This window comes from Fringilla coelebs (genome assembly GCF_963513975.1).
Source record: "Fringilla coelebs genome assembly, chromosome: 1".
Taxonomy (NCBI): Eukaryota; Metazoa; Chordata; class Aves; order Passeriformes; family Fringillidae; genus Fringilla; species Fringilla coelebs.
In genome coordinates this window covers 114,365,695-114,384,390 of record NC_140028.1, presented here as the reverse complement: position 1 = coordinate 114,384,390, position 18,696 = coordinate 114,365,695, and the positions used below count along the sequence as shown (strand labels likewise).

The following is an 18,696-nucleotide window of genomic DNA, read 5'->3' as shown; positions in this document are numbered from 1 at the left end:
TACTCATGGCTTTTAAAGGGAGAAGAGAAGGGATGGATGGGGTTGTTAATATGGCCACTCTTGCTAATATTTCAGATAAATAAAAACAGCACAGGAGCTAGAAAAAAATCTTTGCTTTGACACTGTAATAAGTTTTTGAAGAACAGAGTCTTGGCTTCTTCCCTTAAAATACTGTGTTTCTTGTTTCAGACAAAAATTGTCCTAGAACATAGTTCCTATATTCCTATGATTTCAGAATCTAGAAGTTGTTTAGGTAATTAGTTATCTACTATTTTGTACTATTTTACTATTATACCCACAACTTATTTGGGATAAAACTGTGCATCAACACTTGGAAAGAAAGGAAATATGCGGTCTCGCTAAGTTACATACAGTGTGGTTCATTTCCTTTAAAAGCACACCTGTGATTAGTAGAATTATAGTCAATAGTTTGCAATTTTAATAGCAGAAACATTTACCTAGTATTTTACATAGGCTAAAAGTCCTTACAACTTCCCCATCCTCCATACTCACCTCCCCATGGTGATAAGCTGACATTTCAGCCACAGAACCAGCCAGCTGAGCAACCTTTACTTCACGTTTATCATTTCTCTTAAAGCAAGTGAACAGAACCTTGCGTTGCCCTGGTTTCAGACCTATTGAGAAGAATAACACATTTTCAACACATACGCAAGCAAATGTTTTAAAGTTATAAACTTGTTTTGCCTTATTATCATTTCTAATCTCTCAAAAGAAGTCTAAACATTGAATAGAAGCAAATTTACACTGGAATATCAATAAAATAATAAATATATAATTTTTTTAAGTAATTCAAAATATTTTACCAAACTCAAAAAAATTACCAAAAAAGTAGAAACACATCCTTTTCAGCCAATTATATAGCATCCGTCATTCTAATAAAGTGCACCTTGATCCTAAATGTGCAACTTCCACAAGTTGAGAATTCTTTCCATTCTACTCAACAAAATCTTTTTCCTAAGAATATCAGCACAAATTCAACAATGACAGCTGTAACTGCAGCTTACATGTATTTCACAGAACTCTGAAATTGCTTCTTGTGTGAAATTCTCAAATACGTATTAAAATTCAATACCAAAAATGTTATCCTCTTGAGATCTTTTAAAGTTTTAAGAAAGAAAACAGTCTCTGATCTTCTGAAAATGTTTATTTTCATTGCTTAGGCACACTTTAGGAACAACAGCTGTGTGGAAGGGATTGCCTTGTATTTCCTGCATGTTATCCAGAACTTGATAACCAGTTCCAGATCATGCTTATTGAGCTAGCCAGTGTTTTAATTCACAATTCTAAAATGCACTAAAATATTGTTTAATGCTACCATTAGTACAGTGGGTCAAATATAAAAGCTGGAAGGAAGAAAAAAAAAAAAAAAGAGACTGACTTCAATTTTTCAATTTCCATTTCATTCAAATATGTAATATGCAAACTTTTTTACATTGGCTCTGCATTATGTTTTTCTACCAGCACTCTGTGGAATACAACAGACTTAAAGGACTTCCCTTACAAAGGAGAATCACCAAGCAGCAAAAATTCTAACTACCAGCTGTGAAGAGATAGTCAAAATGTTCTTCCTCTTCATTATTTTTTCTGAGATTTGCCACCAGGCTAGCCTGTCATATATCACCTGATGATGCTAAAGGACAAAAACGATTGCTAGAGCACTACACCTCCTGTGCAATTCATATATCCATGCCCAGAATGCAGAATTACAGCCAAAGTTGATAGAAACAGGAATTATATAGGAATTATATATAACAGGAATTAGGAACTATAATTCCTCATAGGAATTATATATAATATTTGTAGTATTATACATACACCTACATTGTTACATATACACATAGACACACACAAATATATAAATAACTACGTTCCCTTATTTTCTTACATTTCTGTAGAAACAGTCCACTTCAAGTTCATTCTTAAATATTTAAAGTTCCAGCAAAATCATTCTGCTGTTTCTGAGAAGGCAGTCTGGGTACAGTATGTTGTAAGGAGCAATGATCTCTTGAAACATACAGCTTGTAAGTACCCAGATATGGGAGGAAGTAAGTCTGGAGAAGCTGAAACAGAGACTGACATCCTTTGGTTCCCTAGGTGTGTATCTGTATACCTAACTCAGTTTCATCAAAATTGGGGATCCATCTTACTGGGAATCTTACTGCCCCTACCCCCTGAATGATCCCTCTCTTTCATGCAAAATACAAAAAGCTCTTGCTGCATGAATATTTTGGTATCACTATGTAGTGTTAAGAAGGCTGACCAGCTCCACTATAAAATGTACTGGGAACTGGAGATAAATGCACTTCACCCCTCCTTGAAGTCTCAAGGCCTTTTTCCTGATCATAGTAAGCTTGTGCATACAGACAATGACATGGGCAGAAATTCCTGCTCACGCTGTCTGCAGACAGTTTTACAAATGAAGCTGTAGTGCAGTACAACTGCTCCTTTTAATGTACATGCTATTGCAAGGGGAGGGTTAGTAAACCTGACTGACAGAAGCCTAGCAAGATTACAGGTCAGTAAACACTAGAGCATTGCCTGTGGTGCAAGACTGAGGGGAGAAAACATTTGCATCTTCATCTGCACTCAGCTGCTGACTTGAATGTTAATTATCATAAGCACTTAAGAGACTTGCTTTCTCTGATGGTATGAGCAGAAACAAAGCACTAGTAGGGCCTAGGGAATAGATCTGGTTAAGTAAAAAGCCTGCACAGCAACGGCTTCAGCTTCCTCACAAAAGAAACATGGCAATTCCTTAGCACACAAATCACAAAATTGTTCAGGTTGGAAGGGACCACAGCAGCTCATCTGGTCCAACCTCCCCAGGCAGAATCATCCTAGAGCACATTGCACAGGATATGGTGTCTCTCTCAAATATCTCCACTGAGGAGACTCCACACCCTCTCTGGGCAATCTGTTCCAGTGTGCAGTCACTGCATACTGAAGAAGTTCTTCCTCATGTTCAGGTGGAACTTCCTGTGCATTACTGTCCACTGCCTCTTGTCCTATTGTTTGGCATCACTGAGAAGATCCTGGATCCATCTTCTTGACACCTCCCCTTTAGATACTTGCACACATTAATAAGGGCATCCATCATCTCTTGAGACTGAACAGGTTCAGCTCCTTCAGCCTTTCCTCATAAGAGAGATGTCCAGACCCTTAATCATCTTCACAACCCTTCACTGAACCTGCTCTAGGAGCTCCATGTCTCTCTTGTACTGAGGAGCCCAAAACTGGACACAGCAGATGTGGCCTCACCAGGGCTGCACCTCCCTTGACCCCCTGGCACTGCTCTTCCTAAAGCACCCAAGATACCACTGATATACAAAATGATAACAAATGCATGCATGGAAGTTCATATGTTCTCTACTTGAATGCATTGGTTCCACTGCCAATCACAGCTCTAAAAGCCATCAATAAACAGAAATATTTCAAAAAAAATGATAATGAATTATCAGCTTACCATCAACAAGGGAAGGGATAGATCTCTCGTTGTCTGAATTTGAGAAAAGGATCAACTCCTTGTTAATGAAATCATTGTAAGTCAAATGTTTTGTTGCTGTACCATATAAAAATTGCTGAAAAAAACCACACACAATATTCATTCAATACAAAAACTACATTACATTTAAATCTCACCTGGCAGATTTATTGCTATTATTTAGGACTAACCTCGGGAAGGCCATGTAGTCGACGCTGTCGCCTGTCTTCCATGAAATTTGTTAACCATTCTTTTCGGTCATCAATCTTCTTTTTACTGAAGGCCTGGAAAGATTCCAAGTACACTAAAGTATCAGCATATAAATGTTTGTGCAAATGTATGTTATTTCAGTCAGAATTTTAAGTATATTGCACTTTCTAATCAAGTATTCAATAAGGCTTATTTGGACAAGCTAATCCATATAACTAACGTTTACATTTGAGAAGCACTAAAAGTACACGACTTTTCAGACAAGTTTTGCACAAGGTTTTTTGAAATGACAGATCTCTCACTGTTTGCAATTTAAATTTATATTGTTTTCCTGAAATCTGCACACATTTAGACAAATTTTATCATTCTTCTTCCCTTCTTCACATCTGAGTTGTGCTTTGACACACAGGTGTGAAGGTCTTTCCCCACAGAGCTTTAAGGTTGGATTCATCATTTAGACTGAGCTGTAACCAGCTCTCATCAAGACAATCAAGTGAAGGTATTAGAAAAAATATTTCCCTCTTGCCCTCCCCATGCCCTTTTTGCTCTGTCAATAACTTGCAGCTGTTCCTGACTGGCCATCCCTAGTCCTCTAATGAAAATTGACAACCTGACAGAATTGACACTGCACAAAAGGCCTAAGCCAGAGTTTGGGCCAGCTGACTGACGGCCTCAGCCTTCATGATGGCAAGGCATCACTTTCCAGCAACCAATTATCACTACAAAAGGACACAGGAATGTTCTGACTTCGTGGTGTTACAGAAACAGAGTTCCCCTCCAGTGAGTTTCTTCCCCCAAAAAGAGAAAAAGTCATAAAAACTGAATATGTGGTTTAAACAAGATTTTGACTACTTTGGGGAAATTCTGAGAGCTGCTAAGGTACTGCCTTTTTTTCTCAGGGAGTAACATATAGAAACTTTCTCATGACCTTATTTCAACCACTCTTCCTGCATAAGAACACACTCAACAGCACCATGTTTTTCAAAGGAGCACTCCAAAAGAGGTCAATGAGTCATGTCAATCCCCTGGAGACCAAGATGCTACATAATAAATATTAAATGTAACTTAGTTTCTGAGAAAGGACCTAAGCCATATCAGCCTGTTCTGCATCAGACTTCCCTTGTGAACAAAGCTTGATAATTCACAGTGCCAGGTATCTTAAAATTTAAGATCAGGCCTTCATAAAAAACAGTACTAAATTCTTAGAATTTTCTTCTGGCTTCTTTCAGTTTATCTATACCTTTTCTAGACCACTGAAGTGACAAATGACCAAGAGCTGGATGACCATAAAAATTATTTCAATAGAATAAAAATAGAATGAATGGAATTAAGAGCTGTTCTCAAATATTTATTCTTCAATAGAATAAAAAGGGGATTTTTTTTTTTTCGTTTCTCCACTTAAAACTGCTCTTCTAATACTTCATTTACTAGCAAAAGAGTTCTTCAGAATGGTGAAGAAGTTGCTCTGTGAAAGAATTTTTGCTTTCCTAGATTTTAGCTATCATGAGGTCTGGCAGGGCCCGTAAATCACATACCACCCAGAGGTAAACTTGGGGCTGGGATTCCAGTGATCAGCTGAGGGAATGCAGGTGAAAATGTAAGGGAAGCTTCTGTACAAAGCTCCAGCACTAGCTGGTAGCTGCTGAGGTGTAGCAGAGGTGAACAGCTTCCTCCCAGACTGACAGAACACTATTTTAGGTAACAGCGAGGAGCAGCCGTAACTGGTTACATGACCTCATACACCAGTCTGTGTATGGAGGTCTCTTTGCAGAAATAGAGATCAGAATTCTGTTAGTAAAACCACACATTTCACAGTACCCACAGGATAGGAAAAAAGTTGTTTTGGCTAAGATAGGTATTTTTCCATTTTCTTTTTTTTCTCTCTTACCCTTTTTTCTCACTAATGTCACCTAGAATTAAAATAGCAAAGTAAAGCAGACAAAAGTTGAAATATTTCTTGAGAAAACTGCTTTGTTCCAGATAGTTTATACTTTACCCTTCCACAAGCTTTCTTTGGCACAGAAGTATTTTCCTACACACAAATATTTACTGTTGCGGTGTGATGTGGTAATTATTCCAATAATTTACAGAACTTCAAATTCAAATATGTAGAGCACATGCATGAATACATATATGACACACTGACAGATCTTCAATGAATAAACAATATTTATCTGATCTTGCTTGCTCAGAAACACAATACAGACAAGTAGAAATGAAACATCATTTGTTTTGGCTCTATTGCCCAAACAAATAAAAACCCCTCAGAGTACTTTTTTGTACGTTCTGTCTTTAAAAGCAATTCTGACTGCAACGTTTCTTGATATTCACACCACACATAATTATCAAATCTAAAAGCAGAAGGCAGAGCTCATTTTGTGGTGTGGATTAAGCTTATTCCAGAATTTAAAGCATTTTCCAAAAGATTCTTTCTCTGCCCACACTATTTCTTTCAGTGTTGTGGTTCAAGAGAGTTTGATTTTTAGCTGGGGAGGGAGTCCACAAGCTGCAGAAGTGGTTCCCTGCGGAGGCCTTGGCAGCTTCCTTCTGGCCTGGCATAACCAACCAGCCGGCTAGTTTCGAATATTGACACCGTGTTAAACCACTCAACAAAGCTGAACACACCTCTGTCAGATCCACATTTAAAAATCAACAAGGCCCAGGGAAAGCTCTCTGGCATCCAACCTTGGAACAGGTAACTGGGCGCTGCCTGGCCCGGCCCTGTGCGGCCCTCGCGGCCTGGTGGGGCTGGGCCGGGCTCTGCTGTGGCGCTGCTCCCTGCTTGGGAAAGCCCCCGGGGCCCCGTCCTGGCCGGGCCCCTTCCCAGCAGGGCCTGTCGGTCCGTTTTTCTCTTCCTCCGGCAGCACCACTGGGCTATGCTGCTGAGGGCCATCCCACCGCCAGGAGCCACCACGCAGCCCGGACCAGGCCGGGAGTGGCCCCGCAGCCAGCCCTGAGGCTGGGAGTGGCCACGTGGCTGGGACTGCTTGGCCAAAATCGGTGCGGCTGCAGCTATCTCAGCATGGTTCACAATGAACTTCGCTCACTTAGCTGCTTTTAGCCAGCCAAGCTACGGACAGAAGGACAAAAGCAGCAGCAGCAGCTTTTCCTTTTGATGTTTTTTTGGTGTCCAGCACGAAGAGAAGGTGCGGGGTGGCACCAGCAGCCAGCGTAACTCGCACGGTGTTGGCAGAGACCGCACGACCAACGGAGGGGCAGCGACCAACGGAGGGGCATGGTGAGCGATTGCCCCGATGCAGAGCCTGCATGAGATCAACCTTTCAGCCCTGCAGAACTCTACAAGAACTGTTTCAACTGATAAAGCTTGAGAAAAAACGAACCTAGAAACACCAATTCTCTCCTGAATCAAGAAAACAGGGTGAAGACACGTGAAGAAAACACGGGACACTGAGGTGAGTGAAGGAGTCAAATTCTAGATGGGAGGAGAAGCCTTAGTTTTGAGCTGAAATTCTCTTGTAAGGCTATGGTGACGATATAATTGATATATCAGACTTTGTTTTTTCCCTGTAACTCATAGAATGCATTGAGGGGCTGTAGCATTCTAACTGTAGCCATGAGCAGAAGCACCAGAGTTGAAATAAGCAGATGTTGCAGTTGCTGTGATCCAATGAGAAGCCTGAACTGAGAAAGATGAGAGAGATGAGAAACCTTGCCCCAGGGATAGAGGAAGGAAATCTCTGCTCCCAGAGATTAAAGAAGATGATAACTTTTTTTTCTCTACTAGAAAAATCTCATCCTTAAAATTGTACCCTAATAAGTTGAAATTACCTATGATAGTAGTTATGGGAAAAAAACTACCAAAACATGGGAGGTACTTCACAACTGCAGATTTCTGGGCAGCTGCTGATTCACTGTGACACTGAAGCCATGAGAGAACTGTTTCTTGTGGAGAAGTCTCCATGGCAGGGCAAGAGAGACTCCTCTCCCTAAGAGAACTAAAGAAAGACTATTTTAGAGGTGGCAAACTGACTGAAAGCCCCAGGTTTTGTCTCTTTACGTTGTCAGTGGGAAAGAAAACAGGGTGTGGGGGCAGGAGAAGTGTTCTTCTCCTGGCAGAAGGTTTATTCTGATTTTCTTATTATTTTTCTTTTAATTCTGTTAATAAAGTTTTCTTTATACCCTTTAAAAGTTTCAGCCTGGTTTGCTCTGTTCCTAATCCTTATCTCACAGCAGAAAATGAGTAAATAATTCTAGTGGGTGCACTGGCATTTGGCCCACTTCACTAACGGGTGCATTGGCCAGGAAATGAGCCATTGGTGAACCAAAACCACTACACTTAATCAGTGTTTCTGCCCAGCTTCCGAAACTGCTATATTCAGGTACTAAAAAAACCCCAAAACCAAAACAAGCCCTGTCAGGACTTCCTCATGAGCCATTTTCAGCACCAAATTAAAAATAAAACACATCATATAGAAGCACTTTTGTGAATTCTTACCAGTGTAATGGCAGCATCATCCTCAGGCCCAGCATATCGAAACAAAATCCGATGTCTTTCCATGTCTGCAAAATACTCTTTTGCTTCTTTAGCAGTGCTGGTACCCAATCCTGTACAATAAAAAGATTTACTCAATATTCAAAATTTAAGTTTTATTATTTTATCCCTTTTATTTTACTAGGAATATGATAAAATCACTATGTAAGATACCACCATGAAAAGCTATAATAAAACTTCATGGCACCGTTTATTATTATTTATTCATAGCGTTCACATATTTGTTTTTAAACAAACCTTTGTAGTATTTTATCTTCCATGCTTTATGATTTTCCATGTGCTTTTTCCACTCATCAAATTCAGGAATACTGTAGAATGAAAGTTCTTGCTTATTTTTGCTTGCCTTTGAAAAAACAAACAAACAAAATCAACATTTCTGTTGTGCTGCAAGTAATCCATAAAATCTCAATAACAGAACCCATACCTTCACAATAGGGGTGATGAATTCCTCAAGAAAACCATGTTTCAACAGTGATGGCCAATTGTGATGAATAAAGTTGATCAACAAGCCCTTTATGTGAGATCCATCCTGATCCTGAATCAGAACATGAAAACATGAAGCAATCTTGCATCAGATTCCCCAAACCACCAAAAAAACCCACTCACTGGCCTGAATACATCAACACAATGTCTGATGACAGAAAGCATAGAAAGGAACAGTTGGTTTTAATTTGGATTCCAAACCGGACCCGGGTATGAAATAACCACCTGGGGAGGTCACTGAGCTATGAAAAAGCTCTTCCAAGCCAAGTACATGGTTGCTGTTCAAGGTTTCTCTGCCTGTGGCATGTTTTTGCTGAGAGCTAGACAGCTCTCCCAGACACCACAGAGTTGAGTTTTTGTGGAGAAAAGCCAAACCCAGCCACAGTTCTCATTGGTGGCAAGATGCTTGATAGTTCAATCATGAGATTCTCCAAAAATAATTGCCTACATTCTTGTTTCTACCTGACTTGCTCATTTACTGTCTACTTTCGTCCTTACTTTCAACATATTTTGTAATTATCAATAGCATGTTTTTATTATTACTTTGGCTCCTTGCTATTTTCTGCAGCGAAGTTCAGCTGTACATTTAGAGCAACCAAAACAACACAGATAAATTAATCACTTAAAGAAACCTCAGAACCTACAAAATTGCAGCAAAACACATTGGAAGAAGCTTTGCAGATTAAAACCTGCGAATTTCAGACTTACCTGATCTGTCATGATCATAATTTTTCCATATCTCAAGCTTTTCAGAGATTCTGGATCTTCATAGCTTTTCTTGTATTGTAATCCAACTATTTTGATGATGTTGTTGATTTCTGCATTTTCCATAATCTGTACCAAAAAAGTTATTTTCAAGCCAGTGTAAAAAGCAGAGATTCAAAAACATCCCAATCTTGATTTGTAGCTATTTTTTTCAATGCACCCTGACCTCAACTTCATATGCTTTTTATTCCCACCCCTTGAAGCATTTGCACTTGTAATGATTTCTTCTGTACTGTCAAATTTTCAAGACTGCACCACTCTTTCTCCTCTACAGCCAGAGCACTTTGGATCAGGAAGGCTGGGAGAAAACTGAATGTGTAACAAAAAGTCATCTGACAAAGCTGCCTTCTTTGTCCACTGTTCTTATGGGCATCTGCAGCACACCTCTTATTACAGACAAATTCTGAATGGCAGCAGGAGCAATATGATGGGATAATGCTGCTGGCTGCTGACTCAAGTTGTGAGTCCATGAAATCACATAGTAATGGAGAGAATACAAAGTTTTAGGGGCTTTAGGTACTCATGTGAAATGTGAATACGAGTACTAGCAAGATTTCCTTCCACTTGCGAAGAAATTAACCTTATCATCACAGTACTGCACTGAAATAGTTAATATTTACAGGCTTATCCCAGGCTTCAAAATAGCTGGTACTTTATGAACTCTCAGTCACAAAACTTCCATGAAAAAATTAAAATATGAAGATGTAAATCTAGAAATCAAGAATAAACAGGAGGACATCCATTTGTCAGCAAAAAGGAAAGGACAAAACTACACACCTGTTTGTGAGAAGCTTCTCGGACATTGAGAATTTTGCCCCTGAGTGGGAAGACTCCATATCTATCTCTACCAATAACACCTAGGCCAGAGACAGCTAAAGATTTGGCTGAGTCTCCTTCTGTTAATATCAACGTGCAGTCCAAGGAATGTTTGCCACCTGCAGCCCAGGAAGAAGTAGAGGGAAGGCAAAAAAACAGAAAGCGTAACTCAAACAAAAGAAATGCAGTTGAATTCTTTCTACTCTACAGGTAATTTCCTCTCATCAGTTAATTTAAGTAGGCTGAATTTCTCTTCTTATGGATGGCCTTCCATACCACTAAAACTGCACATCAGTGAGTATCCTTGCCCTTAGAAGGACACTATGGATTGCTATGGACAAGGAGCAAAATAGGCAAAATGGGATGCAATGGTGGTACATCTTATATAATGGTTCCCACACATCTGCACAAAAAAGACAGACTGCTTCTCTACCTTCACCATTTCAGTTTGCTAGCTGCAAATTTCTTACACACATACATTATGCATGTCTGAGTTACATACAGGAGTTATTTCCCATTCTGCATTTTCACTTTCCTCACAGTATATTTTAAATAGCAAATTGTTAAATTCCATTTTTGTGGTTTTCCCTTTTAATTGTCTATCACCTAAAGCCAGACAACTGTAGAAAAATTTGTGAGAAAAGCTCAAACGATGAGAACATTTGCACTTCTTATACCTCACAAATTTCTCAGACAGAAAAACAAATCTTTACTAACAATGTAATTTGGATTCTACAAGACACACAGCATTTCAGTGCCTGTGTGCTCAAAACTGGAATGACATTTATGTTCTGCCTATTGCAACTGTAGCAGTTGAGTAGATGTTCTAAATAACAAGCAGGCTGAAAAGGAACCCACCCTTCTGCTACAGTGCAAACGCTCATTAAGTAGCTTTGCTATTTTATCAAGGCCTATGGTAGGAAAGACGCCAGAAAAACTTCAAGCTGGTTGAGTCTCACCTACTGATAATAAGGTATTTCTGAATATAGTGGTATTTAAAATGTGTGGAGTAATTTGCCTTTACCTGGTAGATAAAGACCACCCCATACTTCCTATTACACAGAACTTGCATTCAGCACCTTTAGTTTTCTGAATCAAGATGTGTGACTTAATATAATCTAAGGCAGTTTTTCACACTGGCAGTGACTACCTACCAGCAAGGTGGACTCCAAATTCCTAGAAAAACATCAGTCTGCTGTTTTAGAGTCTATAAAAGCCAATATTTTTCATAAATGAACTGCAGAAAACACATGTGAATGTCATCCAAGTTCACTTTCTTCTGGAATGGATGTAATCAGTAGCAATTAATGTCACGGAAATACAATATGCCAGGTATTTTCCTGAGCACAGCTCTAAAGAACTCCAAGACAAAACTACATGAACTGACAGGTTCAAAAAATGCTTTTATGCTTCACCTGATTTAGTAATCTAGCTGCTCCCTTACAATCCTATACTCATAATTTTTGTTTTGATTTCTACCACTTCTCCCCCAACAAGCCACAGAACTATGTATAGGTGTTCAAGATGGCAAGAATAACCAGGTATAGAACCCTTTCTTGACAGAGGAGGGGGAGGAAATCGGAAGCACATGCATCACTCTACATATACACATCTCTGCTACACTTTAGCATTAACTGGCAATGATTAAAACATTCAGGGTATCAGGCACACAAGAGACCTGTGGATGCTGGACCTTGGCTTCAAACTCACTCTTAAAGTAAAGACAAAAATCTAAAAACCACAAGAGTAACTAAAGTCAGAGGGGTTTGTGGCCAGAGACTGTTCTCTCCTTGCTCCACTTCCTGGGTGTCCACCCTGAACGTGCAATGCCTTCAGTGTCAAAAATCCAGTTGATTCCACATCTTCAACAAACCAATACCTGGCTAAGCCTTCTCAGGAGACGCAGAGTTCCCTCAACATGAAACAATAATTAGGCATCAGAGAAATACCTGGGTAACAGGCATTCAAGTCATGCAAAGCTTTAAGCATGAGTGTTCAGCCCAAATGAATCCCTATATGCCTTTTTAGTTGAGGAACTTTTAGGATGAAAACCAATAGAATATTTTATTAGCTCCCTTGTTAGAGATTCTCCATTCCACTCACCCCCCGTCAAAAAAAAAAAAGAGTAAGAAGTGATTTTGAAGCCTGATCTCCAAAGCAAAGCTAACAAAACTACCAAAAAAGTGTGTCCAAAATCATTCATTATATGAGTTAGGAGTACTAGGCTTGATATCCATGAAAATACATAATTTCTTCAAGCACAGAATCTTATTGGCAAGAAGAGTATCAGGAACATATATCTGAATGAGGAGTGAAAATTCCACAGGCAAAATACTAGAGTAGATGCGATTATCAACTTTTGAGGCAAAATATGACATCTGAATAAATTAAAAAGTAATTAAATACTGAAGAAAACTCAATTAAAAAACTAATAACCAAGGAACCAAAAAGAAAGGGAGAAAAATTAGACAGAACCATCATCTAATCAAGTCATCTTTGGCTTGAACATCGAAGCACCAAAAAAACCCCCAAACTAACCAAAAAGCCCAACCAAAACCAAGCCTCTTTCTTAGTGTTCCATTCTTTTACCTACTCAGCCCACCCACATACTTCACTGCAATTTCTCTACCTTTGTTTAATGTGAGAATGTATTAAAAATCAACTAACAATAACACAGATTGACAACATTTCAAGCTCTTTAGCCATGTGTGCCCCTCAGATCATTCCACAACTCCTATCCCATTGCTATGGGCACAAAGACTGCCAGCTGATCCTGATCCCTTATCTGTGCTAAGGAAGCAAGCCAGCAGAGATTGCCAGCTTGCCCTGTATTCCCAGACAGTTACCTAATGGCATTTAAAGTCTAATGAAATAAGTCTTTTGAGCCATTCCCTCAGGTCTGCACACTATGTGATTTACTTATTATACCTTCTGACCTACAAAGATTCTGATCTTTCTATATCAGAAAGGTCAAGAAGACCAGTCACCTCCAAAATGGCATATTGGTACCACCATTTAGCAGGAAACCACAATTAGAAGATACACACTCTTCCAATACCAACCCAGACTGCCACTTTTGTTCAGTGTTATTAATTCTCTACCCTAAAGACAGCATTCCTGACACCAAACTCACCATCATGTTTCCATTCTAGCTCTAGAAAGCTTAGAAAAACAGATGATTTTTATTAAAAAACACAGGAGGATGATAAATAAAAGTCAGGTTTCAAATTAGCATGTCTGTGAAGAATTTATGAAACAGTAAAGAAATTAAAAGTAAGTCCTCTTACCAGCATCATTAGCATCATCCAGTTTTGGAATGCCCTTGATTTTACTGTGTTTCACTGAAGAACATTTTTTGTTCAGTTGAGTTTGTGCCTTAAATTTGACCCAATTCAAAATACTCTCTATGATACCACAGTTAGAGGCCTACAAGCAACAAATCAGAATTGTGGATGAGAAAAATAAAGCTTCAGATAGCAGGTTCTTACATCTCAGTTTTAAATCATTAACATTATTTCTAAGGTCCTCTAAATTTTAAAAACCTATGAAAGGTCCAGGGATTAACACGCACCTTAGTATTTAGCACTTTATGCACATATAACTAAAACACAACACAAAAAGAGTTTCCTTTTTCACTACTTCTATAACTGATAGAAAGAGCAAAGGGGACCTAACAAGAGGATGTCCTATGCTGTGTAGTTGATGTGTTGAGATATTTTAGGAACTAAGCACTTGTTTCCTGGATTTTGACAGCAAAAAGCAGCCTTATGGGATATTTATGACCATTTAAATTTTCTTTGGAAATGACTGAAAATGGCTGAAAGACAATCAAAACTATTTGAGAATGAGCTTTCTACCAATCACTTGAGAATATGATACCAATTTTAGAAACACATCTGCAGCAAAAATAGCATATCGTATATTTTCTAAACTAAAACTGCTTTAGGTTTTGTTTCACATCAAAAGAAAACACAGATGGAGCAAAACACTATGAGCTTTGGCTTTTAATTATCCCCTATAATACAGCATTCATTGTTGAGATTGTGCTGCATATTTAATGCATCTGGAAATCAATGTTTACTTCTGGGAATATTAAAAACACTATAAATCAAACCTGCTGATGGTAATACAATGTGTATTTATTCTTCAGATTTTGTTATACAAAACTGTTGTGTTATTTTCTTTTCCACTAAATTCTATAGGAATGTCACCCCTAACACAGAATTAGAAGAATAAATCACTATACAATCAGTAAAGTTTTGATGCCAGGAGTATTAGCAGTGGCACTGTTCTCCTCACTAGTGGAGTTTCATTTAAGGCTACTGGCATTAAATAGGACTTAGTAAAATGAGTTCTGGCTAGCAGAATTCTAGCTTTCCTTCATTTTATGAAAATGTAGTAGAGGAAAAACCTCTCAGATGTATTTCTACAAATAAATTCATTTAGAACAGCAATTCTTAGCCCATCTGCAGAATAATTTTTAAATTTACTTCCTGACAATAATGATCATTTTGAATACTACATGCACCATTTTGCATTTCCTTTATTACTGCACGAACAAGTAAATGTGAAATATCCTCTCCCTCTCTTATAACTCCAGTGAAACAGAATAGAACTGATACCAAAGAGTAAGGCAGACAATATTCTCAACTTCAGAAAAATATTTTAACACAAAAAATATTGATCAAGGACCTTGTTTAGATTTAAAGAGTCAAATTCATTTCATTTACCAATGTAAATGCCAGAATCTCCAAGAAACAAGTTGATCAGGTGAAGCTCACTTTTAAATACAGGGCAACAATCAAAACACAGTCACTGCATCCATTATTAAGACCACAGAATGAACAGACATTCCTTCATCCCACTTCCCCAGTATGCAAATGTCACTGCAGTACCACAGCGAACTATAACTAATCTTCTGCTATAGAACATACACACATTTGGTCCAGTGTATTAATTACCACTTCACAAAAAAAGAGGTTTACTTACTGCTTTAAAAAATTTCTCAGATAGCTGGCACTTGGACCCAAAACTTTTAGGCTGCAATGTCATGTTTTCCTTTGTCTGGGAATCAAATGATGGGTTTTCAATCAAGCAATTAACAAAAACCCATATATGGTTCTTCACCTGTTTAAAACACAGAAACCATTTACTCAGCAAAATTCTCACATTCACCTTTTTCAGTATTTTTGCATAAAGTTACTTGCCTGAAATGGTTTGACTGAAACTCCAGCTTTATTCTTCTTTTTCACCACTTCTATCAGTTTGCCCACAACCTGATCCACCACATAATCAACATGCCTACCACCCTGAATGAGAGAAGAAAAAAAAAACCCAAATAATAAACAAAATAACCATTAAATTTCCTAATAGTTTTTAGCTGTATTAACAAAATTCCTGAAGTCATACTTTGGTAGAGAAATCCGTGCACACTGAATAGCAGCATAAGATAGAAAAATCTGGCTTTTCCGGGTGATTAAGCCTTCATTCAAGTGAGGATGACAGAAGTCAACTGATTAATTACTCAAATACCTTCCTTTAAATTTGTAGACAAAAAAGCCAGAACATTAATAAAATGTTACATTCTAGTGGCTGTCATAGGAAGTTCATATCACTTTGACTAAAATCATGTAATGAAAAAGTGGAGTGATGCAGGTACACCCCATAAAATGAAAACATACCTAACTCAACATTCCATGTTTTACACAGATCACCTTTGCTTTAGATCAGTTAGCACCTTACAAAAATACAGACTAAATACTGGTTCCTGTTTAGAACAATCTGCATTAGGGCAGGCAAAACAAAGAACACTTGTCTATGGAGAAATTCATCATAAACTAACAAACAGAAAAACCCTCACTCTTTAAAGCTGTATTTAAAACAGAATTGAGGAGGGAAAAAAAGCTCTTGACAGGTATGAGGAAGTATAGGATAGATAAGAGAAAACAAAACCAAGAATAAACAGCAGCCAAAAAGAGGAAAACAACTAGCAATCGAACCCCAAAAGTTAGGTTTCTACATTTTAAGACAGAATATGCATGTGAAAAGACTGAAGATGTAAAGAAGTTGAATTGATGGGATAGCAGCTGTTCTCAGCTTCATGAAGAAAGCAGAGAATTAAATTAAAAAAAAGAAAAAAAACAAAACAAGAGTAGATAAAACCAAAATGGTTAAGCTAGTAAATATTATTAGTCATAACCAAACCAGTAGCTGCACTTCAAAGAAACCATCTATGATTTCTCTCAGTTCCTAGAGTCATCTACTAAACCAGCAACACAAACCATTAGAAGCACCATGCAAAGCCTTTTCTCATGGCATTTCTTCTAAAGAAAACAGCCAAACAAAAAACCCACATCGAAACCTCAAAAACTGCCAAAATTAAAACACAACTGTTTTTATCCACATATGGATGACAGAGTTTCAGTAGAGGGAGAGTTCAGTGGAAAGCTGATCTATCAATATCCTGCCACTTTAAAGAAAAATAAATCCATTTCCAAACTGTAAAGAAAAGCTATTACTGGAAAATATCAAATTACACGTTTCAGAATCATTCCACACTTGAATGGCAATCTTGAAATACATTTCTTTTACTCATCACACTACTGAAAATTTATGCTTATGGGAACATTTCAATATATTTTTGCATTTAAAACTTTTGCATTTTTTAAATTTTGCTAAAAGTAGCATCTGACATGCCAAGAAAACCAGCAATTTACTAGTTATTACAGCAGTTCCCCATTCCTGAGTCCATTCTTAAGCAGCTGTGTGAGGGATGCTCAGAGTTGGACCTTCTCAACCATCTCACCAGCAGGTGGCAAATGGACCAGAACAGCCTGGAACTGCCCCAGCTGTCAGAACAACTCCTTACAAGACACAAAGGTAAAAATACCCTCTGAATCTAGAGGGCTGCCAAAGATTATTACAACTTTTGAATTATGGGGAAAGAGAGCAAGAACTGCATAACCTACTTTTTCCAGAAGGTAATGATGGAATCCATGTCTTGCAAACTTCAGGATGCTAAGGTATCTAATTAAGTGCTAACAAAAATCTTAAAAATGAAGCTTTGACTGCCTCCTACATACTGTTCTATTCTTCTCATAGCCAGCAGTTTCCATCGATTTGGAGGTAAGCTACATCTAAACTCTATGGGCAGATAAATGGTTTATATGATAGAAAAATTCAGAAGCTAACTATAAATTTGAAGTTTTAATCCAATTAGTTTTACAATTGAGATCCTATTTTCTTCTCCATTTTAAAAAATGATATTTATTTTATGAAAATAAATCTGAAATCTAAAATAATCCTGAACTTCTTGCTGAACTCCAGAAAATTTTAGCAGACTGGGATTCTCTCTCCATGCAAGTCTACCTTCTGACACTGCAAATGTATTGGCTGAACATTTCTACTAAAATGACTGGTAGAGTTACAGTTAGCAGTGCCACCATATTAGAGCATATACACAGCATTAGATTGCTATGTCAATAGCTGAAGTTTCTACTACAATTTCTGCCACAGCTACTATTTGAAATTCAGAACTTAAGAAGACCACAGTTAATCAGTTTTCAAGTCTCACTGAAGGTTATCTGCACAAATGTTAATAGCTATAAACTTTTTCTCAAGTGCTGTATCATAGCCTGAAGTTGAATTTTGTGGTGGCCTGCTATTGCAAAACTTTGATTAAATGGGGAGCTGAAAAAGGTAACAAATTTACAAGAACTAAACAAGGGAGTTGTACCTCAAAATACTGCCTGACCTCCCAAACACCCCTCAAAAAACACCATGCCAGCAACCTAAAAAAAAAACTTACGTGGAATTATAGCAAGTTTAAAAAAGGTGAAGGAAAGTTACAGCTGGGTGAAATTTATCCAGATGCAGAAACAAAAAGCTGTCAGCAAACAGTGACAATTAACATCTAGCATGAGCTGCTCACCTGTTAGCAGCTAAGGGGGCAGGCAGCCAGTGCAGGTAATTACTACCCATTATGTCCCATCACTGGGTAGCTGCTCAACAATTGCTGGTGAGGGGGTTCCTGCCCCAACATCCCACACCCAGTAACACACATGGATTGAGAGAGTGGGGAAAACTAGAAATTACAACACTTACTTTTGAAGAATACACAGACCTTCTCCTAAGCATTTTCCAAAAGAATATATAATAACAATGTATGTGTAACTGCATGATGGTGAAAATTAATCCAAAAGAGTAAAATTCAAAATCGTTGGAGTAAATGTATGCAATTTATTTTATTTAGGAATCAGGAAGTATTCCATTTTCCCAAACAATTTTTTTGGCCTGGTATCAACCATAATGAAGTTTCTCCACATTGCCAGTTTCTTCATAAAAGTATTATACACATCTTTAGGGTCATGTTATTTTTCTTCTTTATGTTGCACAAAGAGGCCTGAAG

The 18,696-nt window shown here is 38.0% G+C and overlaps 1 protein-coding gene across 4 annotated transcripts in view; it reads right to left on the bottom strand.

Moving 5' to 3' along the window:
• The window catches only part of TOP2B (DNA topoisomerase II beta), a 61,531-nt gene that overhangs the window by 16,863 nt on the left and 25,972 nt on the right, over nt 1-18,696 (bottom strand). For all 4 annotated transcript variants that reach the window (XM_084216010.1, XM_084216008.1, XM_084216011.1 and 1 more), the window contains exons 9-19: nt 15,497-15,598; nt 15,279-15,416; nt 13,577-13,715; nt 10,251-10,408; nt 9,417-9,542; nt 8,650-8,760; nt 8,463-8,568; nt 8,169-8,278; nt 3,694-3,786; nt 3,485-3,599; nt 514-635 (exon numbers count right to left, since the gene is read on the bottom strand). In XM_084216010.1, coding sequence (XP_084072136.1) covers nt 514-635; nt 3,485-3,599; nt 3,694-3,786; nt 8,169-8,278; nt 8,463-8,568; nt 8,650-8,760; nt 9,417-9,542; nt 10,251-10,408; nt 13,577-13,715; nt 15,279-15,416; nt 15,497-15,598 — 1,320 coding nt within the window. The remainder of the gene's footprint in view (nt 1-513; nt 636-3,484; nt 3,600-3,693; nt 3,787-8,168; nt 8,279-8,462; nt 8,569-8,649; nt 8,761-9,416; nt 9,543-10,250; nt 10,409-13,576; nt 13,716-15,278; nt 15,417-15,496; nt 15,599-18,696) is intronic.